This window comes from Myotis daubentonii, chromosome 2, assembly GCF_963259705.1.
Source record: "Myotis daubentonii chromosome 2, mMyoDau2.1, whole genome shotgun sequence".
Lineage (NCBI taxonomy): Eukaryota > Metazoa > Chordata > Mammalia > Chiroptera > Vespertilionidae > Myotis > Myotis daubentonii.
The window spans coordinates 38,417,223-38,443,024 of NC_081841.1; the positions used below are offsets into that span (position 1 = coordinate 38,417,223).

At 41.8% G+C, this 25,802-nt stretch overlaps 1 protein-coding gene across 3 annotated transcripts in view; it reads right to left on the reverse strand.

The window, feature by feature from the left end:
- TMTC1 (transmembrane O-mannosyltransferase targeting cadherins 1) overlaps positions 1–25,802 on the reverse strand; it is a 241,855-nt gene that overhangs the window by 29,469 nt on the left and 186,584 nt on the right. For all 3 annotated transcript variants that reach the window (XM_059682472.1, XM_059682471.1, XM_059682470.1), the window contains 2 exons: positions 20,086–20,229; positions 1,160–1,268 (listed from right to left, as the gene is read on the reverse strand). In XM_059682472.1, coding sequence (XP_059538455.1) covers positions 1,160–1,268; positions 20,086–20,229 — 253 coding nt within the window. The remainder of the gene's footprint in view (positions 1–1,159; positions 1,269–20,085; positions 20,230–25,802) is intronic.

Consider the following 25,802-nt stretch of genomic DNA (forward strand, 5'->3'; position numbering starts at 1 on the left):
CCCTGCTGTGTCTGTTTCAGCTTAAGCCAAAGGCAGCTGAGGTTGCCAGAGTATATCATAGAATATCACCATCATCATTTTAGTTTAAATGTGCTATAGCCTGCATTAAAAATCACCCATTCTAGACATGGGCTTTTTTGCTAAAGCCCGCCTACATTATATGTAGAGTATTAGAGCAAGACAACTAGACTTATCATTTCTAATACTTAAATATTCACAGAATGTTTTAATTTTATTTCCCAGTGACACCTGCAAATTGCACCTCTATGAACCTGACATGCAGTACCAAGTCATCCATTACATTTAAGCCAACTGAGGGTGCAGGGCATCTTTCAAAGACGCTGAGTTTGATTTTAAAGACAATCTGGCAATTGCATGAAAGCAGAACCTACTGTCTATTGAGGGCACTTAAGCGTGTCAACAAAACTTATCATTTTAGAGAAGACAACTTACATTTGTTTCCCCATAGCAGAGGGCAGGCATCCAGGACACGGAGAAGTGGTACCAAATCACTTAGACACAGGTGAAAAGGAGGGGAATGAGATACCCCTCTTTGATGCCGAGAGAAATGTTGTCTCAGGAACCTGTACCGTCAGCCTCTGTGACCTTCTAACTGATATTAAGACACTGCGTCTATAAAATGAGTGGTAATTGGCTCCATATTGACTTTAGAGGTCTCAGTACATTAACAATTCCCCCAGAAAAATGTGACAAGTAAATAGTAATAAAACCAGCAAATACTGTGCATTGTTCTTGACAGATTTTGTCCCTAAGTGATAGAGAATATGTCAAAAGGCCTATAATGAACTTTTTAAAAATACCCTGACCCGAGAATATGTTTTTGTTGATTGAGAGAGAGAGAAACACTGCTTGGTCGCCTGTATATGTGCTCCTCCTGGGAATCAAACCCACAACCATCTGGTGTACGGAATGAAGTTCCAACCAACTGAACCACCAGGCCAGGGCATAACGGACCACTTTTGTCTAAGGACCACCTGCACCTCACAGACAATACTGGAGTGAGAATACTATACTTGTGATTTTTGTCAAGAAGAAAACTGACATAGAGATTAGTTGTCCAATATGAACTTATAAACTCAACCATCAGTAGCAAAACTCTGTGAAAAAAAATTAAGTGAAATGAAATGGAAACAATCACCTGCTCAGCCAGTAATGAAGCGAGGCTTGAATACGCATCTGCAAAGTCCGGGCCATATCGAATGGAATCTTTCAGTAAAGTGACAGCCTCTTCTTTTTTCTCCTGGGACCTGTAGATTACAAGAGGGAGAGGGAACATCTTTTAATAAAACTTTATTGAAACTTTCTGATTTGACTTTAAGATCTGTTTATGTTAGCAAAGATTAACTGATTCCCTCAGGGTGTCATTGCAAATGAATTGAACTAACACTGTCTCGAGTCAACAGTTTCTGTCTCTGAATTCTCTGTGGAAAGAGATGTTAAGACATAAATGAAGCTGCAGGTTATTCATTGATTTTTCTACCTTCCATATCCTGCTGTGCACTTTTGGGGAGTTGTTATTTCATATCTTACAAGTGTGTTAGCCAGAAAGGTAAACCTTCAGAGGGAATGTGGGGACCTTCCCTGGGTGCACAGGAGCCCGTAGCGAGGCTATGGAAGATGACTTGCGGCCCTGTAGTACTAGCTGCATCACTGCAGACTAGGCGCCTTATGGGGGCTGAGCCACACCACCCATCAGGGACAAGCCAGCCAAACTGCCCATGTCAGTCTTTGTTTTTCTAACTAGGAGAGATACATTTTTTACACATAGTTTATAAAATTAGGAATATTGTGACTATGGCTGGCTATGAACAATAGGCTATTGATCAACTTCGCTACTAGTACAGTTCCACAAACACCGATCCCTTGCTAAGTGACAGATATTGTAACTGGCAAAAGAAGTGGAAGGAAGACTGAAACTACAGAGTGCAAAGCCAAAGGGTCTCCCCATCTTTTCCCATTACCAATGCTGAATCGTGTGCCTATGTTCTTTCTATTTAGAATCAACAATGGTTTTCATCAGCAATGAATATCTACCATATGCTCTGGTAAATTTTCACATAACATGATTAATTTTATTCTTACAACAATTCCATGCAGCAGGTATTAGTGTCTTATTATACTCATTTTTCTCTAATGAGAACATTTGGATTCAGAAGAGTCAGGTGACTCATCATATTCACATAATCCATCTTCTGAGTCAAGAGCCAGTGCTCGTCTATCACACCACTCGCACTTATTCTCTCTACTCATAAATCTACCTCCGTGACCTTGCTGCTCAACATGTGATTCATGGAACTAGTATCATCAGCATCACTCAGGAGCTTGTTAACAATGCATAGTCTCAGGCTCCAGCCAGACCCATTGAATTAGAGCCTGCACTTAAAACAGATTCCTGGGTAATCTGTACCCATGCCGAGATTTCAGTGAATTATCAAAGGCAGTTGAGAGTAGCTCCTGCTATGAAACCCCTACAGCTTCAGTCTCTGAAAGACAAAGCTCTATAGAGGGAAAACTAATATTGACTCCTCGTGTCCGAGTTCCATGTGTTAGAAGCAGCAAGCATATCACAAGGTGATTTTACCTGGAAGATAGTCTTTTATCACAGACCTTGAGAAAAAAAAAAGTCATGTTTTCAGCATAGACCTTGCATTTAACTATTCAATTGAGCCAACATTTATCACTGTCTATGATGTGCTGGCTATTCCCCGAGGGAGGTGGCTATCCATGACATCCTCCCTTTATTGGGGTCTAGCTAACTCCTACTGGGCTCCTCTCGATGCAAAATATCAAAGTGTGACACCAGTGCCCTTAAGTAGATCGTCCTTGGGATGTGGCTTGAAAGTTGCATGGTTATAAAAAAGTTGCTTTACAGCCCTCTTGGTGCTGCTTTCTTCTTGATTAATTCATTTAGTCAACAAACACTTAACAAGTGCCCATAACACTCTATAGAAGTGCACACGTGTACTTACTCCTGCATTTCTATTCTAAAACATTTCTTGAAGTATTCTTCTAGGGGCACAACTTCTTAAATAAAAACTTATTTTTTAGCCCTGATCCTGATCGGTTTGGCTCAGTGGACAGAGCGTCAGCCTGCAGACTGAAAGGTCCCAGGTTCGATTCTGGTCAAGGGCATGTACCTTGGTTGCAGGCACATCCCCAATAGGGGGTATGCAAGAGGCAGCTGATCGATGTTTCTAACTCTCTATCCCTCTCCCATTCTCTCTGTAAAAAGTCAATAAAATATATTTAAAAAAACTTATTTTTTAATCCTGGTAATTTTACTATTGATTTCATGGCTAGCAGAACTCTTCCTCCAAGGATTTTTTAAATCTTTATTAACATTCATTTGGAAAACCTCTCCAAATCCAATGGACTTAGGAAATTAAGGCTGAAAATTAAGTCCCTCAGGACATAATTTAGCTTGGATATTCTTCAAGATCTGCAGGGAAAAAAATGCACACACACAACATTTGATAATAAAATTTAATGATTTTTCATTTGTCATGCCTCATATCAGTTAGAATGGCAATGTAAGTCTTTTATATAAGAACACAGTGCGAATAATTACCACTGAATATAGCCTACGAGCCTGTATACTTAAGGTTGTCCATTAACATTCTTGTGACCCAACAGAAAAGTTAGTATCAAGGTTACTTATAGGGAATGTGGATTCTTTATGAAAAACTGCATTTCTACGAATCTCTCAAGGGACTGACTGACACTTTCAGGAAACCTCTGTATTTCACAATTTCGTTAGTATATGAGCACTGCAAGGTGCAGCTGCGGGGGCAGACATTTTCTCTGGACTCTGCACTCTTAGGTGACTCTGCTTTTCCATGGGAGCCTTTGAGAATCCGTCATTACCTACCAATAGAGTGAGGCACATACCACCTTAACTGACATTTTACAATGCCTTTTACAAAAGCCCAAGAAATTCACATGTGGTAAAATTTTATTGCTGTTTTGTTTCTGAAAGGGAGAGGAATAGTAGGCATATTCATATGGAAAGAAATAGAAGATATATTTCTTTTATAGTCTCTCCTTTGCTCACACTTTGGTGGGAATTTATGAAATAGGTGTGGCTTTGACACAGTAACTTGCATGGCAGATAATTCATCCATATGGGACTCTCCTTGGTCTTAAAGTTACCACATGAGACCTGAACTTCATTTCAACCTGTTTCTGAATAGCATCCCTTTTCATATTTACATTATGGCCCATGTTTCTCTGATACTTATCCCATATTAAAAAATAGGGGCAAACCCAGATGGCGTGGCCCACTGGATGAGCTTTGACTTATGAACCAGGAGGTCACGGTTCGATTCTTGGCCAGGTCAGGGCACATTGCTGGCTCCATCTCCAGTAGGGGGAGTGCAGGAGGCAGCTGATGAATGATTCTCTCTCATCATTGATGTTTCTCTCTTTCCCTCTCCCTTCCTCTCTGAAAGCATTTCCCCCCAGAGCATGGCTTTCAACACATTTCCTTATATAAAAATATTCATTAATATCCTACTGCCTACAGGTAGACTTATAGTTTAAAACCCTCTATGATACAATTCTGACCAATGTTTAAACATACCCAGGTATCCACTAGTCAGTCCAGCTAAACTGGGTGGCCTTTGACATATTTTCTGTAGAACCTGAGAGATCACCTACTCCTTCTCTAGCCTGACTGTACCTTAAAACTATGCAGGGTGCTTTTCAAAAGACCTTCCTGTTCTGAGGTTGGGCCTCTTAAGAGGAAGCTCTCCACAGGAAAGTGATGGCCATCCAGATTTGAGAATTATGGATATAATCTCACCTTCTCAGTTTACAGGAATGGAAACTGAGACTCAGGGGGCCTCGGTGACCTGCCCCGGGCCCAAGCACAAAGGACGGCCTCCCCCAAGTCTGTGCCTCTCAGCCTGGACTTTTGCCTGTCACTTTGCAGGTGGCTTGCCCCTCCTCACCACCCTTCTGCTCCCCCGGGAAGCCTTCCCTGACTTAACCAGCTCACAGCATGATGGCCTCATCAGAGCCGGAAACATGTAACAAAACCAGAAACCACACATATGCTACCTTTTTTATGTTTTGCTTTTCTTTTTGTATCTCCATAACAAAACAGGTGGTAGGGGAATCACGTTAGAAGCCCTATCCTGGCCTCCAAAAGGGCAGCTGCTTTTTGTTCTTCAGCCCAACATTCTAAGGAGTAATTGGGCCCCAGATTATTTTTCTCTTCCAAGGTCCTGGCAGGCACAGCATGTGAAGGGTTCCCAACACTGCCCCCTGCGGGAGGGTACAAGCCTGTGTATCAGTGAACGTGCCAACCAGGCAAGTTTTTCAAGCTCCACGTTTTCCAACAGTTGTTTGCTGCACATGTTCTCTCTGCTAAGGACAGAGTGATTCCTTTGCATTATTTATTTTAATTCCTTTTAAACGGTACAAATGAGGCATAATTATCTTTACTGTAAATACTAGCAATCACCACCCCAACAATATAAAACTGAGATTTGGAGAGCTCAAGTGGTTTGCACACAGCTCACAGCTACTCTAACACCAGGCCCATGGGCAGTCCACGGTCCGCATTTTTGTGTCCACTTTCTCAAATGCTGTGCACTCTGTCTGTGACCAGTTTTAAATTCCTTCATAGACAGGACCCATGTCTTATTCATCTTACTTACTTCTATCCCAGTGATCTGCACATAGTAGAAATTCAATAATTGCTAAACTATTTTTTAAAAGCCATGGTTTTGCTATTTTCTTTAGTCCTAGATTTTTTTTATAAATCTCCTGAAATAAACTTCTCAATATTCTAATAAAAACTTGACAGATGAGGATTATATAATTCATTTTATAGCTCTTTCTACACCTCATTCAATATTATAGAAGTGATCCTAAGGAAGGCAGAAGCACCCAAGGCTTGGAATCATTAAAAAAAAAATTACAAGTTTAGTGTCCATTTACCAGCATTGAGCACTTCTTACTTACCAAGCACTGCTAAGTGGCTTCTCTACCTTAAGTCTACATAGTAGTTAAAAGCACAGACTCAAAATCCAGGACTGGGTTTGGACTCTCCTTCTACCATTTGCTAGCTGAGTTTCTTTAGGAAAATTATTTAACCTCCCTGTGTCTCAGGCTCACAGTAGGTACTATGTATATTTTGGCTTTTATTAACTCATTTAATGTTTCTAAAAATCACCCATTGAAACCTATATCTCCCTTCCTTACAATTAATTTTTTAAACAAGCAGAATGCGGTGTTTTTGAAATTCCCTCAAAAGTAATATGCTTTCACACTTTAAACCATTCACAAAGAATTAGGTAAGATATCGGAATGATATTAGATATCTGATATCACAATTGATTTTTAATATGATAATCATCATTAAGTACACCAACAAACAGCATTGTACGAAATGTAAAATAACACCAGTAACAGAGGCATTTCCCTGGAAACCTCATTCCAAAGGCAAACACAGAGCTGAGGAGGCCTACATGGCAGCCCACAGTTCAGAGTCCACTCAGCGGATGGTGAACCCACCCAAAGCAGTGGGTCTTCATTTTTAAGGGTGATGGCTAAGGGCAGGAAAGAATCAGGAGCAATTTTGAGACCCTTCTTCAGCCAAGCCAGGGAAGTTTCTTAGAAAAGAAAGGCTTAAGCAGTTATTTCCAATTAAAAAGGTATAACAAGAGATGCAAACAATTTCAGATAGATATAATGAGACTCCTGAATAATGGGAAATACCTATGCATTCTGACAGTACAGATCCCCCCCTGGATCAGCAGGAGACAGTGGTAAAACTTGCCAATGCATTTGCTCTGGGTCTATAAGAAGCTATTTAGGGAAATCAGTAGCCCATTGTCGATGTGAACCCCATCTACAAAGAGCTACTCTGTTATCCATTGACACTGAATCAACAGGTCCATTCGAATGGAAGCAATAGGGAAAGAACATGTGCCACTGAATTGACCACACATGTGATTTAGGTAACCAAGTCCCCAGGCTGTTTCTCTGAATTCAGTGGAAAAAGTTTGAATGAAGGAATCCATAACTGGTGAACACATTGACCAAGTGAACCTCAGTACATACCCCCGTTCACTTAGCCATGGGCACACTTTCTGTTGGATCAAAGGGGCACGGAGTCCCTTAGGAAACTCATGTCACACTAAGGATCCTGAGGACGGTCAGTACTTCTGTTAGGGGTTCCACTGGCACTGATGGAACTGTCAGGGACACCTGCACAGGTGAGGGAACTAGGTGGGAGTAAGACTGCACCAGGGTTAAGTAATGTCTCTTGCCCTCAGCATCCTGCACTTCCTTACCTCTCAAATGAGCCACCAGCTGATGACTGAATCCTCCATGACCTAAAATATTCCATCTTCACTTTCCAGTGGATCAATAGTTCTCAAATTTCAGTGCTTAAAAATAATTAAGGGTTTGGTAAAATTCAGGATCCCAGGCCTCATAAGGTCCAGTAGGTCCTGGGTAGAACCCTAGAATCAGTATTCTTTCAAATATATATATATATATATATATATATATATATATATATATATTTCAGAAAGATAGAAACATCAATGATGAGAGAGAATCATTCATCAGCTGCCTCCTGCAGCCCCCTACTGGGGATCGAACTTGCAACCCAGGCATGTGCCCTGACCAGAAATAGAACCCTGACCTCCTGGTTCACGGGTTGACACTCAACCACTGACCTACACCAGCTGGGTCAGTAATCTTAATAAACCCCTCAGGCGATTCTGTTGAAGGTGGTCTTCAGTCTTTGTTTTAAGGCACTGATTACCATGTGGGATTTGCCTGATCAATTGATCCTTGATGTAAGGCTAACTGCTATAGGATTAAGAATGCCTAAAAAGAGAGAGAGAGAAAGAAGACCTCCTGGGACGATCTGAGCCAAAGAGAAAGGTCACCATGGCCAGCTGATTGATACCTCTGGATGGCCAACGATGTGGGGAGGCTGGAGGTGGAGGGGTACGCTGGGGAATACTGCAATTGAAAGAGGCAGTTTTTCCTCTCATAGAAGCTCTGCTGTGAATGTCCTCTACTTTGCATCCAAGTCCTAGCTCCTGTGCTATCCATATAGTCATCATATATAAATAAAAAGCTCCTAGTATGCTGCAAGCAAAATTCCACTCTCTTAAGTATCCCCCGGGAACTTCCAAAAGGCTAAGATTCCTGAGAAGGGATTCCTGGAATCAATAACATCTTCATCACTGATTCCATAAGAGAAACATCAAGAAGAAATTAGATCTCGTTCATAATGTGCAAATCTTGCCATTAAACATTTGTAGTTTCACAGGGAATTTCCCCTTCAGTTCTACAGCAGTGAGACAGGTCCTCTGGTGTGTTAAGTAAAAACATTTGCACCATCTCACTTTCCTGGCTCTCTCTCAAGGACAGATATTTAGCAAAAGCAAATAAAACTTCACCACATTTTCTTTAAGTAATTAAGGACCTGTTAAGTGTCAATTTAGAAAACTTTTTGGACTCCTGTCTAAAATCTCATGACACATTCATTTAAACTGGAAGCAGATGCTTGCTTTGAAAAAGTATTGACATTTTGGGAGAATTTCGGAAATGCCAGTAACAGAAATAAATGGATTTGGCAATCCACTTGGCAGTAGTACAATTTCCCATTAACCACAGTTGTGAACTTGGAGTGCCGGGCAGCGGGCAGCTCTTTTAATTTCTATTTCTTTGTTAGGGTGTTTGTTGTTGTTGGATCCAAAATCTGATGCCTTTCACAAAGGAAAAGAGTATTTTTTTAATGTGGTGGTGGGGAGGAGGGGAGCTGGGTGATAGACTTACCAGCTCTTGCGAAAAACTGAATCATGAAAGTCAAATTGTAACTGTCCAACTGAGACGATCTTTTCAAAGCAAACATTTTTCTGAGGCTCTACTACTATCTTTCCTGTACAGTAAATTTTTAAAAATTGGATCATCCTTTCTGATGCCTCTTTTATGATCAAGTTTACTGAGCTCACCTCTGGGTGATGCAATGGAAATATTGCATCTAGGTTACTGGCGTTCACCCTAGTGTTTCTGCTTGATGTTTTATGGAAGCTGCACAGAACTGTCTGGAAGACGGATTCATATTGTGCGGTGGTGGGAAAGAACGAATCTTTTTTCTGAACTCCAAACCCACACTCAGCATTAAGTAGACCACCTGCCCTCCCCACAGGGTGGGTTTGCAGGATCAGACTCAGTCACTGTGGCAACAACGGGAGGCAGCTGGGGTGCCCGCCTGTGTGGCGTGAGTGGTCAGGCTTTGGCTGTCATGAACACCTGTGTCCCAGCTGAACACTGAGGAGATGGAACGACGGGACGTTCTGATGTTGTCTAGTCACAGGGCAGCAGAGATGGAGACACGGCTCACGTGAGGACCAGGCACAGGCAGGTTCTGAGGACGTGCTCCTCCTGAGTCCCCTCCTCCTTTGCTCCTGCGAATGGCTCTTGATGTTCTTTGTCATCAGCTCAGAGCGGCCACTGCCCTCAACCCCAGAAGCAGGATGCATGTCCCACGGTGGCCTGGCTGCTGTGTGTAGGGAGCCAGCTCTGAGCCACGAGCGCATGGAGGTGGGCTGGGAGGGGATGGGGATAATGATCCCAGGCCAGCATCTCTTCAAAGTGCAGGCAAATATTTATTTAAGTTCAGCCCTTCAGTGATTTGAAGGAAGGTATGGAAATAATGCTCTTAGGCTGGGGCCTGGAAGAGAGGGTAGCTGAGAATAGCCTGATGTGGACAGGGTTCATTTACCCTCAGGTAAAGGGCCCCTTGGAGGGTGTAGTTGAAGGCATGTCCCTGGTTTTAGGCTCAGGCTGACTGCTGCCTAAATCCCGACTCTGCCCTCACCCGCTGTGTGACTTGGGTTAGATGCTCCATCTCCATGAGCCTCAGTGGCCCAATCTATGAAATGTGCACCTGAATCTCTACCTCTCCAGGTTCCTGTGGGGGTGAAATAAATGCTCACAGGCAGTGAGCTCATCAGAGTGTCTGGCATGTGGGCTGATGCAGGAAATGCTAGGTCCACGGGCTCCTTCAACCCCTTCCACCCAGAGTCCCACCTGGAATTTCTACAGCAGCCTCAGGGATTGCTTTCTCAGCAAAAGCAGGGTGTTGCTCGAATGTAAGGATTGCCTCTGAAGACAAAAGGGACCTTCACGTTCCTTTGTATTCTTCTACTGACACTTCAGTTAAGAGATCAAAAGCTTGGAGTCATAGTTAAAACCACGGATTCTTGCAGCTCAGGAGCTTTACAGCATCACCCGGTTCCGGCCCTTATTTCACATGAGTGAACGGAGTCTCAAGGAGGTTGAATATTGCCTTAAGACCTGTTCATCTGCGGGGGAAGAAAATGTATTCCCTACTTCTCATTCATAATTAATTTTATACTAAGAAGTTCAGCTTCAAATTAGAAGTGAGAAATTATGTCCCTGGGCTAGTAATAATTAAAAATCGCTAAAACTTATTTCATCTTTACTGGGGGCTAGGTCCTATGTTAGGTACTTCCATACATTCTCTTGTCTAGTACGTACGAAGGATGCAGTTACTAGTATTATTTCCAGTGTATAAATGAGTAATGGGAGGCAATGCAAGTAAAGTTGTTTTCCTAAGGTTGCTGGCTACTACATGGGAGAGGTGAGACGCAAACGCACTGAGACCTACAGCTGATGGACCTGCGGTGAGTGTGGCAGAGTGGGCAGGTTCTTGAGCCAGGAGGAGCACTTTGTCACTCAATTGTCAGTCACTAGTGTTCTTTTCACTTGGAGAAGGAGAGGCAGCGAAAAGGTTGAGGGCAGAGAGCCCTACAATGCTGCCAGCAGGCAGGTGGCAACACGGTGGGTCTGCTCGAGGGAGGGGGCCCTGGGAGGGAGGCTGGCAGAATTGGTGAGGGGTCATGAAGAAGGGAGGGAGCCTTCGAGGCAAGCTTCACCTCCCCACAGCGCTTCCCAGACAGACCCTGCGGGCCACAGGCAGGTGGGGGGCTGAGGAAACACACACATGAGGCCTTTCCTTCCTGTCCTTCTTCTCCTCCTGGACTCTCCAGCAGTTTTAGATCGGAAAGCCTTAAATAATCTCTAACAACTTATGTTCCATATTTAGTCTCCGTGTCAGGGCAAAGCTGATTTCCTACAGGATTTAAGATCGAACGTTGAGGTGCCTGGCCCCCTAAAGTAAGATGATATGTGCAAGAAGAAATTTCCAGTGATTATCCTCATTTCTCTCTCTTTTTAAAAATACATGTTTTTATTGATTTCAGAAAGGAAGGAAAAGGGAGAGAGAGATAGAAACATTAATGATAAGAGTGAATCATTGATTGGCTGCCCCCTACATTCCCCCAACTGGGGATGAAGCCACAACCAGGCATGTGACCTAGACCAGGAATCAAACCTGGACCTCCTGGTTCATAGGTCCATGCTCACTACTGAGCCACGCCAGCAGGGAACCCTCATTTCTCTTTTAATTGATTTGTACCTTCTTTAAGCTACATTTCTAGTCAAGAGTTGTTCCAAGTCATTCCCTAGCACAGGATAAGGGGACTAGATGGCAGATGCAGCCGGGAAAGGTGATGAGGGTTAAGGAGGGAGACAAGTGCTTTTCCTGACAGAGGAGACTGCTGAAAACTCCTGTCCCTCACAACGCAGTCCAGCCTGTTCAGTTACGCTCTGTCAGAAATAGGTATGCAAGGAAAGAAAATGACGACAGTCCCATTTCTTCAAGGGAATGTAAGCAAAACCCGGGCATCCTTAAAGCATGCGCTCCCGCACAGCACGTCCTGTGCAGGGCTGTCTCCCGGCCTCCGCGGGGTTTACTGCGGCCATCAGGGCCAAGAGGAATGAGAAGAGGGACCTTTCCTTGCAAACCACACTGTGGACTTGAAGCAACTTACTCATGCCCAGTTCTTTAGCAATCACAGCGTGAATGAGCAGGGTTTTGGTAGGGGAGAGATACTTACAAAAATATTTTCACAATTAGCAATGTGTTTATATACAAATAACTCCCAAATCCTGAGGAAGTAGGTAAACATTCTCATCATTTCCCAGATAACTCCATTTTGTAAAACACTGAATATCAACACTAATAAAAGAGAAAAATGGTAATTGGCGTACGAGCTACTCTTTTCATTGGCTAATCAGGGCTATATGCAAATTAACTGCCAACTAAGATTGGCAGTTAACTGCCAACAAGATGGTGGTTAATTTGCATATGTAGGCACAATGCAGGGAGGCGAAAGGGAAAGCAGGAAGAAGCCCTCTGCCACTGACAGTGATCGGAAACCCAGGGGGGAGCTAAGAGCTGGGGGGCAGGGCAAAGGAGGCCCTGGGGCCCCCTTTGCCCTGCCCCCCAGCCGTGATCGGAGAATCAGGTGCCTTTTCCGCCCTGGCCAGTGATAGCAGGAAGTAGGGGTGGAGCCAGCGATGGGAGCTGGGCATGGTCGAAGCTGGCAGTCCCAGGAGCTAGGGGTCCCTTGCCTGGGCCTAAAGCAAAGCCCACGATCGTGGGGCCGCTGCAGCTGTGGGTCCCCGCTGCCCGGGCTGGACGCCTCAGCCAGAGGCGTCCTGCAGGGGCAGGGGTGGAGTCCGCACGATCGCGGCGCCCCCTGCTGCCACTGCAGGTCCCCGCTGCCCGGGCCGGATGCCTAGGCCAGAAGCATCAGGCCTGGGCTGGGGGCCGATCCTGCGATTGGAGGGTGATGGGGGTCAACGCCTGAGGGCTCCCAGTATGTGAGAGGGGGCAGGCTGGGCTGAGGGACACTCCCCCCCCCATACCCAGTGCACGAATTTTGTGCACCGGGCCCCTAGTAAGATTATAAAAATGAGAATAAAACATACATCAGATGAACTACAGGAGTTCTCGCTTTGAACCCTTTGTAATGTTTTTCTCAACTGTAGTTTGCGAATGTGTATTTCTTGTACACTGGCAAGTCCTCAGTTTGACCCAGCCTCTGGGTTCACACAATGTGGAAGAGGAGAAGAAAAGGAGGAAGGTGTCTGGATTGTGGAAAGTCCCGGATGCCAGGGCATTTGAACTGCATGTGTGTCTGTAATGGACAATCAATGAATTTCTCAGGTGCCCTAAATTTAAAGGGAGGGTGGAAGTAGAGTAGATATTGGAAACAGAAGAGAAAAACAATGTGTTGTAATACAGCAATGAACTAAAGAGCTGCAAAAGCAGTGGAAGATGGTCAGTGGTGTCATATTCTTCACTTCAAAGACATCAAGGGGAATGAGAGCTGAGAGAACCTTGGAAATAGCTGATGTTCAAGACCGCAGCTCTGCTGGAATACCGAATGAACAGGTGGGAGGGAGGAGGAGCACCATGTGCTAAGCACTCCTCTTGTCAATTTGATCAGAGAAAGGAAGGGGTTAGGAGAACAACTGGCGAGAGTAGCTAAACCCAGAAAGAGTCCCTAGGGTCATAAGTTTGGAATGGGAAGAATCTGAAGACTCAAGAGAGAACTCATGATAATGGATGGGAGGACAGGAAAGAAACAGAATCAATAACACATGTGGGTTTTACACTAATGACTACTGAGGGCTGAAATAAAAAACACTGACAACACCAAATGTTGGGGTGTGAAGCAAAGGGATCGCTCACCATAGTTGTACTGAAATGTGGTACAATTACTTTAAAGAACTGTTTGGCAGTTTCTTAAAACATTAAAGATACGATTCTACTCCTAGATATTTACCACAAAAAAATGAACATAAAAGACTGGGCTGTGAATATCCACAACATGGATATTCATAATAACTCAAACCTGTAAACAAACCAAGTATCTATGCGCGAAAAATTACAAAGTACTTCATGCATATACAACGTGACACTACTGAGCATTAAAAAAAATGTAACATGTAAAAACCTGGATAAGCCTCAAAAACTTATGCTAAGAAAAATATTCAAACAGCAAAAAAGTACATAGTAAATGATCGCCTGTAAATGAAGTTCTAAAACAGGCTAAACTAGTTTATGGTGAAAAAAATAATGATTGCCTCACAGGAAGGGAACATTACTCAACAGAAGCACGAGGGATGTTTCTGGGGTGATGGTAATACTCTATGTGTTTATTTGGGGGTGATTACAAGAACATGTAAAACTGTCAAAACTCATTACACTGAACACTTAAGATTTGTGCATTTTTTTACATGTTAATTATGCCTCAATTTTACAAAAACATCTAAACATAAAAGATGAAAGAGGCAGCACAATTCATCCTCCCATGAAAGAAAAAAAGAAGAAGGGAGTTTTGAGGTACGCAGAAGGAAAGCTGCAAAAATTCACCCTAAATGACTTGAATATTGTTAGTAAAAGTACAGGATGATGTTATCTTCTGGTTATGGTAAGGACACTGAGGAGGAGAACAAAGAATACATGTATCAGGAAGATAGAAAATATGTGGGAGATATTATAAGATCATAAAGGATGAATCTCTAACAACTCTACACCCCACCTCATCCTGTTGTGTTCCACAATGCTATCTTCAGAGTTCTGTAAGAGTCCCATTCAACTCAGATCTTTGTTTTAGAGTAGAGGAGGGTCTAGGGTAGGGGTGAAAATTGCTTCTTGGACGATAGGGGGTACAGTGAAAAATCATCTTAGATATTACAATGATTTGTTGTCTCCCAGTGTTCAACCCCACCTACAAATAGTATTCTTGAGTTTTAAATTGAGGTGGAGGGTAATTAGAAAAAAAAATGCTTTAAAAAGATGGGTGATAATGAAAAAAGTTGAGAAATACTGTTTTAGGGAAAGCAAAATGCAGGCAATGGGAGTACCTTAGGTCAGGGGTCTGGTCAGGCAAGTAAATGACAGTTCAGATATGAAGGAGTCTAAGTTGATGTCACCTACATTACTAAAATAGATCAGATAAATTAGAGATGGGATTATAAATTATGAACATCAGAATCAAGAGAACAGAGATTCTAACAATGGTTTATTGTCTCAATGCAGGGCCAGCAGCAATGAGGAGAATAAACTTGTCATGGAAGGCATGTCAACATTAAGGTCTTAAAAGAAGACAACTGAGCACAGAGCAAAGCTAGGAAGCAGCAGGCCATAATCATGACCCTGTCAACAGGCCAGTAGGAGTGACAGAGAGGAGGATGGGAAGGGTAAGAGGTTAAGGTCAAGGAGGAGCATTTCAGAATTCAGGTATTAAAGAATGAAAAGGTCTGAAAGGCAGAGCAGAACTGGAGGGCCCTGGAATGAAGGCAGCAGAGAAACTGGGAGGTTAATGTAATATTTGAATTTGCTAAAAAGGGCAGCATAAGTTGGGAGCAAGAAAAAGTCATTGCTCTGATGCTCAAGTCCCTGAGGACAATGGGAGACTGTACCAAAAACTGTGAGGTGGCAGTGATGAGGATGGCGATGATGTGCATGAGATGCTGGGCTGGGCTGGGCTTCTAAAGAGCTGGGGAAAGAAACCTGGAGAGAGACGGGTATGAGTTGGATAAAGATGAAGGGGAGAAACTGTAATGGGGTTGGGACTACAGGTAAGTAAAGCTGGATACTCATACATTACCCTGGGGTGAGGAGTAAGATTTCACCCCAGAGGAGACTGCAGAACTTGACATCCTAATGTGGTGGGAAGAACCTCAAAACACTTTTCTTTACACAGTAGGCTGGCATTTTGGATTCTCTGGGGCCTCAATTAAAAAGTACAGAAGGGAAATACTACTATCTTGAGTGTATTAAAGTCCTTTTTGTGTAATAAAAGGGCGAGTGGTTAGTATCAAATCCATAAGAAAATGCATTATTAACATTTAAATTTATTTCAAAGATAATGGTTACTTGCCCTTCTTTTTGTGTTGTTTTATTCTTTAGATATTCAATTTTCTAAAGGATTGGACTGAAGAAAATCAAATGTATGCTGTTATCAAATTCATCTTCTACATAGTTCAATTATTGGACATTCTATTTCTTGTCTTCTGAGTTTTAATTATAAGATTTATTGTAACACCCATGTGATATCTATAGCCAATCATATGAATGGAGGGTACTTTAGGCAATAATATGATTTTTGGAAGGGATGTATGATATGATTTTTTAAAGAGGTTCTTTTCATATTGTGTTTCAAATAGCAGCAACTATTTAACTCAAGCCCAGAATTTAAATATTCTATTATACTCTTTTGAGCCATCAGGGACTTTTACTCTTTTCATTCATAAAAAGGTTATGCTAATCTTGTCTATTTTCTTTTACATGTTCAGTTCAAAGCAAGGCCAACAATAATTAATATAAATTAAAAATGCTGGCATGGAAAGCTGATCCTTATCAATTTGTCACACTGTAAATGTGCTGCACAGACTCAGAATAGATTAACTTCAAAGTCCAGTAAAATGGTCTTGAAAGAGGCCAAATATATTTGGTTAACACTCAGTAGACTCAGTGAAGTCTACTGCTATGAACAGGTCGAAAGCTCTGTCATATAATTCCAAGAATGCAAATGAAATTTGTTCTAGTGCCATAAGATTTCTGAGATGCTGTAAAAGCATCACATCTTACTTAGAACTTCTGGCCTGGAAAAGACTCAGGTTTCTCTCCAAGCGAAGGTCATTAATTAAGGTCTGGCTGTCCAATATAGTAGCCACTAACTATATCTGGCTATCGATTCTTTGAGATATGAGTAGCCTGAGATGTCCTGTAAAATATACACTGGATTTCAAAGATTAATTATATAAAAGAAAGTATGCCATCTCATTAATATTTTTAAATGTTCAATTTTGAAATTAATATTTAAGATTAATTACATGTTAAAATGATAATAGTTTAGATATATTGGGGTTTGATAAAATATATTATTAAGATTAATTTCACCTTGTTAGGTTTTGAAATATTGCCACTTGAAAATTTTAAGTTACAGATTCTGACTCATTTTCGTTTGGCAGTGCTGCTGTGGGCTGTATCCCAATTTTGAGGTGAACCACAAGGAGGCAGTTGAGGGTGGTGATGAGGGGCAAGGATACTGGGTCAGACAGATATAGGTTCAATTGCCAGGTCTTCTATTTCCCCCCTAAGAAACAAATCTAAACTGTTCATATCTAAAGAGATAACTTGGGTTCTTAGAATGACCATTAAGTTCTATATTACAAAAAAGGGTACAAGTTTAAGTTACCTGTATGATGAGAAATAAATAAAATTGTAAAATGAATCAATCAAACCCAATTTATAATTTTCTTTTATCCTCTTTTTGCCTTTGACTCATGGCTACTTAGCAGAAAAATACTAAGGAAAGCAAAAGTAAAACTTGGAGTTATCTACATGTGGATTAACTCTGCTGTTTTCTGAGCCACCTCTCTCTGCTACTGAGGGATATAGTGTAAACAGCCTTTACTGTTTGCTTAAGAAAAACAGGAAGGACTTTTCTCTCAAGAGGCAATTGTATACCATTAAATAGCTAAATATTAAGAATTTTGGGATAGAAGAGCTATCTGAGCAGCATGAGTAACGGGATATGAACAGGATAAAATCCAAGGGCAGAAATTCAATCCTGGGTCTGCCACAGCCTAGGCCAAGGTCAGAAGAGATCTCCAAACCTTGGTTTTCTCATCTGTAAAATGGGGATGAGGATAATAATACCTCTCACAATAGACTGTATGCAGATTAAATTAAATAATGGATATAAAAACACATCTGTAAAATGGAAAGTATTATATAAATGTTAGCTATTATGATAATTTTATTCTACTGGAAACTAAGAATAATATACACATAGATGGCCACCTTGCTCTATGATATAATGTGAAAGAGCAGAAGGTAAACCAGGGTGGCTTTGCACAGACACTTAACCCCTTAGGACCCTCCTCCTCTCTTCTTCCACATCTACTTTAATCACTGAGAGGGCCCCATAAAAAGCACTTAGAAAACTACAGTTCTATACAAATGCAAAACATGTTTGTTGGTTTGGATAATCACCAAGAGTTGATTTTACTGAAAGAGAAACAATCCTGTTAGGTATCCCTCTCACTGTGAAAAGCAGTCATTACCATGCTCCAAAAAATATGTCCTTGTACTTTTAACTCACATATACTAATTCAAAATAATAGTGAGTGGCACTCCTATGGGAATTGAAAATAGAAGGTTAGAGTGTATATCTCTTGTTCAGGTCTTGACAGTATGAAATTTAAAAGAATCTCTGTCTTCTTTTTCAAGTACAGGCACATTCAACACAATATGATAATCATAACCGCAGGATATCACTCCTAACAGGGACCTCATTTCAAAGACAGGCTTTTAAAGCTGGCTTTTTGGGGAAAACACTCAACTATGTGATTTTTGAACTCAATATTATATAATCCATGTAACCCAAAAGACACTGACAGGCTTGTACCCAGACTGAAGTTATTTGGGCCCTAAGTAAAGATATATACAGATGTAACATGACATTAAAAATGAGTCCTTAGAACTTCACATAAAAATAAGAGCTCATAAAAATAGTAAAGTAAAACACCCTATCAACCTGTAACTTGTTATCTACAATAATTAGAACTCATTTCTCCCAAAACATTTGATTTGTTCTTGTTTCTGAAGGGAGCTTGTTAGTACTAATATCTATGTGTACATATAACATTGAAGGAGTAAACAGGAAAGTGAAGAAGGTGCATCATAAAAGTTACTGAGGCAATGAAAACAATCCTGTTAGGGAGAGGATAGAGGAACAAAACACACCATTAGCCTCTCTAAAGTTCAGAGGCATGGAAGCCAATTCAGAAAGGGTACAGATTGTCGGCATCCTAACAAGTACAGATAAACACAGCACTACAGTCTGATTCCAACCATTTCTACCTTTTAATTTCCGTTTCAACCTTTTTTTTTAAAGTTTAGAAGTTAAATTCCAGAACCACCACCATTTTCACTATCATTGCCAGTACCATCGCCAACATACTTAGCCTTCCTATTAATTACAATACATGAGGCAAAAGTACCCCTTAGTGTGCTAGTCTCTGGTGATACTAACTGCACGATTAACCTTTTATAGGGCAGTGAGGGAAAAGCCAACACCAGTGATTATGCCTGGGAGGCCTTCCTAGGAGCAAGAGTTACTCTAATCATTACTAATTCCAGGTATGCCTCACTGTGTTTCTTACCAAGAGTACAAAGTGGGCGCAAGTTGTAGTTGAGCCATTTAGTTACACCTTTAGGACAGACTGCTTTCCCTAGACCAGCACTTTGCCAAAAGTATATTCATTAAATATGTGGGAAACGCCTTACCAAAAAGAGTGGCTTGGAAAATGCTGTATTCCATATTCCCTGTTTGAGGATTCACAGGGCGTTTAGCATATTAGAAATTTTTGCAATAAAGGAACTGTTTTTTTTTTTTTTTTTAAAGAACATTTACTCCTTATTTTTTGTTGTTGTTTTTAATCCTCACATGAGGATATTTTTTCCATTGAGTCTTGGAGAGAGTGGAAGGTAGGGGGAGAGAGAGAAACATCAATGTGAGAGAAACACATATATTGGTTGCCTCCTGCTTGCGCCTTGCCATCCAGGACCAGGAATTGAGCCTGCAACTGAGGTATGCGCCCTTGACCAGAACTTAACTGGGACCCTTCAGTCCTTGGGCTGACACTCTATCCATTGAGCCAAACTAGTTAAGGCAAAAAAGGATCTTTCTTTCTTTCTTTCTTTCTTTCTTTCTTTCTTTCTTTCTTTCTTTCTTTCTTTCTTTCTTTCTTTCTTTCTTTCTCTCTCTCTCTCTCTCTCTCTCTCTCTCTCTCTCTCTCTCTCTCTCTCTCTCTCTCTTTCTTCTTTCAAGGAACTATATTTAACTTAACTCAGTATTTCCTAAATTCATTTGACCATGTAATCCCTTCCTAATCTCGCCTCTCTACAGACAATTTATGAGCAGCTCCCAGAACTAATACTTCCAGAAAGACACTCTGGAAAACACTCTTTTTGACTGATAAGGGATAGAATTAATTCAGATGAGTATTGCGTCTTTCCAAAGCTTCAAATCTCTAATTATTTCACTCTTGGAAGAGAAGACAATAGCATAACCAAGTGTTGAGAAGAAAAGGATTTCAGGAAATTACAAGGCCGCCTGATCAAAGGTACATTCTACTTACTTGAGGAGATTCCCAAGATTGAACAGAGCCCGGTTGTGCTGTGGATTTAGCTGGAGAGCCCTCTGATAGTACATCTTTGCCTCTGCTGTGTTCCTCGTCAGTGTTCCAAGGTTGTTCAGGGCACTTGCATGGCGTGGATACAGCCTAAAAAAATTTAAAATATTAAGCTATGAATGTTCAAAAACTTCTAAGTTGGACAGTTTGCTTGTTCTACTTTCCGCCTCCCCCACCTATGCCACAACCAAAAAGAAACACTGAATTTTTCCTTTATTTTAATGGTACATCTATGCCAAATCCTTTTTAATGCAATTTTGTTGAGATATAACTCACATGAAGCACTGTGTAAGTTTAAGGTATACAGCGTAAGAATTTGACTAATATATATTGTGAAATGACTGCCACAATAAGTTTAGCTGACATCCATCATCTATACATATATAAAAGGCTAACATGCAAATTGTCCCCATAGGAGTTCAAGCAGGAAACCGGGAGTTTAATTGCTCTCTATGATGTGTGCTGACCACCGGGTTGGTGGGGGGGGGAGGTGTGCAGAACAAAGGAAGGCCCCAGCTGGCAGCCGGCAGCCAGCAGCCTGGGAAGGGAGGCCCTGGCTGGCAGCCGGAAGGCCTCAATCAGCCCTGATTGCCAGCCAGGCCTAGGAACCCTACCCGTACACAAATTTCGTGCACCAGACCTCTAGTCTCATATAAATACACACAAAAAAAGAATGTTTTCATCCTTATGAAGAGAACTCTTAGGATCTACTCACTTAACAACTTTCATATGCACCAAACAGCGGTGTTATTAGCTATAGTCATCATGTTGTATATTATATCCCTGGATCTCATTTATGTTATAACTGGAAGCTTGTACCTTTTCACCACCTTCATCCAATTCCCCAGCTCTGGTAATCAACCATGGATTTTGTTTTCTATGGTTTTGTTTTGTTTTGTTTTGTTTTATTTCAGTTTTTAAATTTACTTTATATTTCATATATAGGTGAGCTCATACAGTACAGTAAAACTCATTTAACATTGTCAATCAGTTCTGCGACTTTATAATGAAATCTATTTTACCATAGGACAATTGTTATAAACAAGATTTAATCTCCCAAGGTATTCATTAGAATTATAACTAAACCTCATTGAATGAAATTATGTTATGGAAGATCTGCTGTATTTGTCTTTCTCTGACTCACTTCACTTAGCATAGAGCTATGTTGTCACAAGTGGCAAGATTTCCTCTCTTTTTTATGACTGAATAATATTTCACTGTGTATAAATACACAGCACAACTTCCTTACACACCTTCTGTTGCCACATCTTGGTTTTGCAAATAATGCCGCTATGAATATGAGGTTGTAGATGACTCCTGGATATAGTATTCTCATTTCCTTCAGATATATTCCAACAACTGGAATTGCTGGATCATGTGCTAGTTCGAATTTTAATTTTTTGAGGAACCTCCATTTTATTTTACATAATGGCTGCACTAATGTACATTTCCTTTTCTCTATATCTTACCAACACTTGTTATTTATTTATTTATTTATTTATTTATTTATTTATTTATTTATTTTTTAATATTAGCCATTCGAGACTTCCGATCAAGGTGGCGGCGTAGGAACATGTGGTACTTGCATCCCCCCACAATCACATCCTATCTAATAAAACAGAAACATGGTAATTGGCATACAACCTCTACCCTTTTCACTGGCTAATCAGCAAGATATGCAAATTAGTCAACAGCCAAGATGGTGGCTAATTTGCATATGTCAGCCCCAAGCCTCAGACTGAGGCTTTAGGCTGGGGCCTGGGCTGAGCCATCCAGCAATCATTGATGGCGGCAGCGGAGGGGAACCAGGCGGAGCCAGCCAGCTATGCTTGATGGCAGCAGCGGCAGGAAGCTGGGGGTGCTCAGGCCCAAGCCTAAAGCCTCCGCCAGAGGCTTTAGGCTTGGGCCGGTCCAGCCAGCCAGGGATCCTTGATGGCAGTTGCAGCGGGGAACCGGGACGGAGCCAGCCAGCAATCGGTGGCGGCGGGTTGCTGGGGGTGCCCCAGTCCAGGCCTAAAGCCTTGGCCAGAGGCTTTAGGCTTGGGCCGGGGAGGAGCCAGCCAGCGATTGTTGATGGCGGCGGCTGCAGGGAGCTGGGGGTGCCCTGGCACAGGCCTAAACCCTCAGCCTGAGGCGTTAGGCCTGGGTCAGGGAGGAGCCAGCCAGAGATCGTTGATGGTGGGGAGCATGGGGGGGTCCGGCCCAGGCCTAACGCCTCAGCCAGAGGCTTTAGGCTTGGACTGGGGCAGAGCCAGCCATCGATCATTGATGGCGGCTTTGGCGGGGAACCGGGGCGGAGCCAGCCAGCGATCGGTGGCGGCGGGGAGCTGGGGGTGCCCCAGTCCAGGCCTAAAGCCTTGGCCAGAGGCTTTAGGCTTGGGCCGGGGAGGAGCCAGCCAGCGATCATTGAGCCAGCGATCATTGATGGCGGCCCAGGCCTAACACCTCAGCCTGAGGCTTTAAGCTTGGGCCAAGGAGGAGCCAGCCAGCAATCATTGATGGTGGCAGCAGTGGGGAGCTGGGAGTGACCCGGCCCAGGGCTAATAACTCTTCAGAGGCTTTAGGCCCGGCAGGGGCCATACTGGCAATTGGTGTGAACTACAGAGGAAACACCTTTTCTGACTGCTGATTGGCTAAGCTCCCTGTGGTCACTGGTAATATTCTTAGTAACTTGGGTAATGAGAGTCCAAAAAGGTGATCTAGGGTTTTTTTACTACACTCCTGGAGAAAAAAAAGGAAGGTCTGCTGCTGGAGGGTTAAGAAATGTCATATCCTGCCCTAGCTGGTTTGGCTCAGTGGGTAATACCTCGGCCTGCCCAACACAGATTCTGGGTTCAATTCTGACCAAGGGCATGTACCTAGGTTGCAGGTTCCTCCCTGGCCCGGGCCCAGGTCAGGGCTCATGCAGGAGGCAACCAATCAAAGTGTTCCTCTCACTTTGATGTTTCTCTCTGTCTTTCCCTTTCCCCTCCACATTCTCTAAAAATCAATGGAAATATATCCTCAGGTGAGGAGAAGGAAGGAAGATGGAAGGATGGAAGGATGGATGGATGGATTTTTTCATGGTAAAGGGACTGGAGTCCGTGCTGATGAAAACATCTTGGTGGCTGCCCTGACTGGCAGTGGCTGCAACAGTGCGGTGATGGGGCTGCGGCCTTCCCCTGATCGGCCTGGTTGACTCCCACAAAGGGAGGCCAGACTGTGGCTTAGGCCCACTGCCCAAGGGGAGCAGGGAGCAGGGAGGAGGACATCCCCTAGGGCTCCCAGTATGTGATAGGGGGCAAGCTGGGCTGAGGGACCCCCCCCCCCCGCCAGTGCACAAATTTTTGTGCACCGGGCCTCTAGTAAAAATTATAACAAAACTTCAGTGATGAAATGCAAGGACCTTCAACCTCTTTCCAGCAAAGTTATTTAGAATCAAAGGACATATAAAGAGCTTCCTAAACAAGAAAAAGCTAAAGGAGTTCATCACCAAACCAGTATTACAAAAAATGTTAAAGGGTTTTCTTTTACAAAAAGATAAAAAATATGAACAATAAAATGGCAGTAAGTATATATCTATCAACAATAAAACCTAAAATACAAATAAATGAACAAATAGAGCAGAAACAGACTCATAGATACAGAGAATATTGTCACAGTTGCCAGATAGGGACTTGGGGGGATGGGTGAAAAAGGTGAAGGAATTAAAAAGTATAAATTTATAGTTACAGAATAGTGATGGGGATGTAAAGTATAGCATAGAAAATAGTTAATAGTATTGTAATGACATGTATGGTGTCAGATGGGTATGAGATTTATGAGGATAATCTTAGTAAGTTATCTAATGTATCCAAATTGTACACCTGAAACTAATATATTATATGTCAACTTTAATTGAAAAATAAAAAAAATGATTTAAAAATATTAGCCATTCTAACTGATTTAAGGTTATACCTCATTGTAGTTTTGATTTTCCTTGATGATTAATAATGTTGAGCATCTTTTCATGTACCTGTTGTCCATCTGCATGTCTTCTTTGGAAAAATGTTTATTCAGAGGCTCTGCCCAATTTTTTTGTTTGTTCTTGAGTTGTATGAGAGCTTTATATTTTTTGGATGGTAAATACTTATCAGATACATGACTTGTAAATATTTTCTCCCATTCTGAAGGTTGCCTTTTCATTTTATCGATGGTGTCCTTTGCTGTGTAGAAGCTTTTTAGTTTTGTGTAGTCCCACTTGTTCATTTTTACTAGTATTGCATCTGTTTTTGCTGTCAAATCCAAAAAAATCATTGCCAAGACTGATGTCAAGGAGCTTATGTTTTTTTCTAGGAGTTTCATGGTTTCTGGTCTTATATTCCAGTTTTCAATTCCTGTTGTTAATTTTCTGTATGGTATAAAATAATGGACCAGTTTCATTCTTTTGCATGTGCTGTCCAATTTTCCCAATACCATTCATTGAAAAGACTGTCCTTTCCACAGTGTGTATTCTTTGTTCCTTTGTAGTAAATTAATTGACCATAGATGTGTGGGTTTATTCTCTTTAATTGATCAATATATCTTATTTTAAAATAAAAACTATCATACTGTTTTGATTTGTATAACTTTCTAATATTGTTTGAAATGAGGGAGCATGATTCTCCCAGCTTTGTTTTTCTTTCTTATGCCAAATCTTAATGGTCAACTATTTTTGCAGATGTGAGCATATAAATAAGGCAGAGAAGCAAATATTAGTGGTATTAGTAAATAACTCCCAAACAATGCAAAAAAATAGTATGTGAATCTGCCAAAAATAAATAAATTTTAGTCATTTGGAGACTAAAATTACTTTCAACTTCCTTTAATAGAAAATCCTCTTTGCCTCAGGTGCTGAGTTTCTCTCCTGGTGGGACTACTGCCCAGCTGCCTCTATAGTGCCCACTATTTCCACAAGATGCTGGGAATTCCTGGGTGAGAAATCTTCATAAACACCTTTGGACTGGAGCATTAGTTAGACCATCACTTTTGAGAAAAGGATATGCATAATGTCTCCCCATAACAATAATCTTTAACCCCCAATAACCATCTATCTTGACTTTGTTTTTCCATTTTACCTGATCTCCCCCTCTTTCTGTAATGTGCTCCCATCTGGCCTGATATAGATCTCAGAATAAAAATCCTGACAAACACTAAAAAAATTAGATAATACACAATAAGGTGAAAATAACATTTCTCACGTTCAAAGCAAATGTAAGGGATTGGGTATGCACCAACAAGCCAAATTTGTGCTGATTAAAGAAGAAAGAGAATCAGTTTATTTCCTTAACATGAAACTATAAAGAAGGCAAATGAGCACAGCCACGTGACGTGGCTGCTTCTGCTGCAGCTAGTGGACAGAACTAGCCGTCTAAGAGGCTCCATCTCTGTCACCCAGAGTGCTTTGAACAAGCTGGTGGAGCTGGCTTTTAATGTAAGAAAGCCAAGGTCATGCCCAAGTAATAAAAATAGGATCTGTCCTTGTCAGTCTCTTGACAATCAAATGCCATACTTGCCCCTCCCACCCCGTTCTGTCCATTCTAAGAAGATCAGTTGCTATTAAAAGGCCAGAAAGACAAGTTGCATCCTTTTTTTCAAATCTTTGCTTTGAAGGGGTTGCTATTAAAAGGCCAAAAAGACAAGTTGCTCCACTTTCCCCCCAAAAT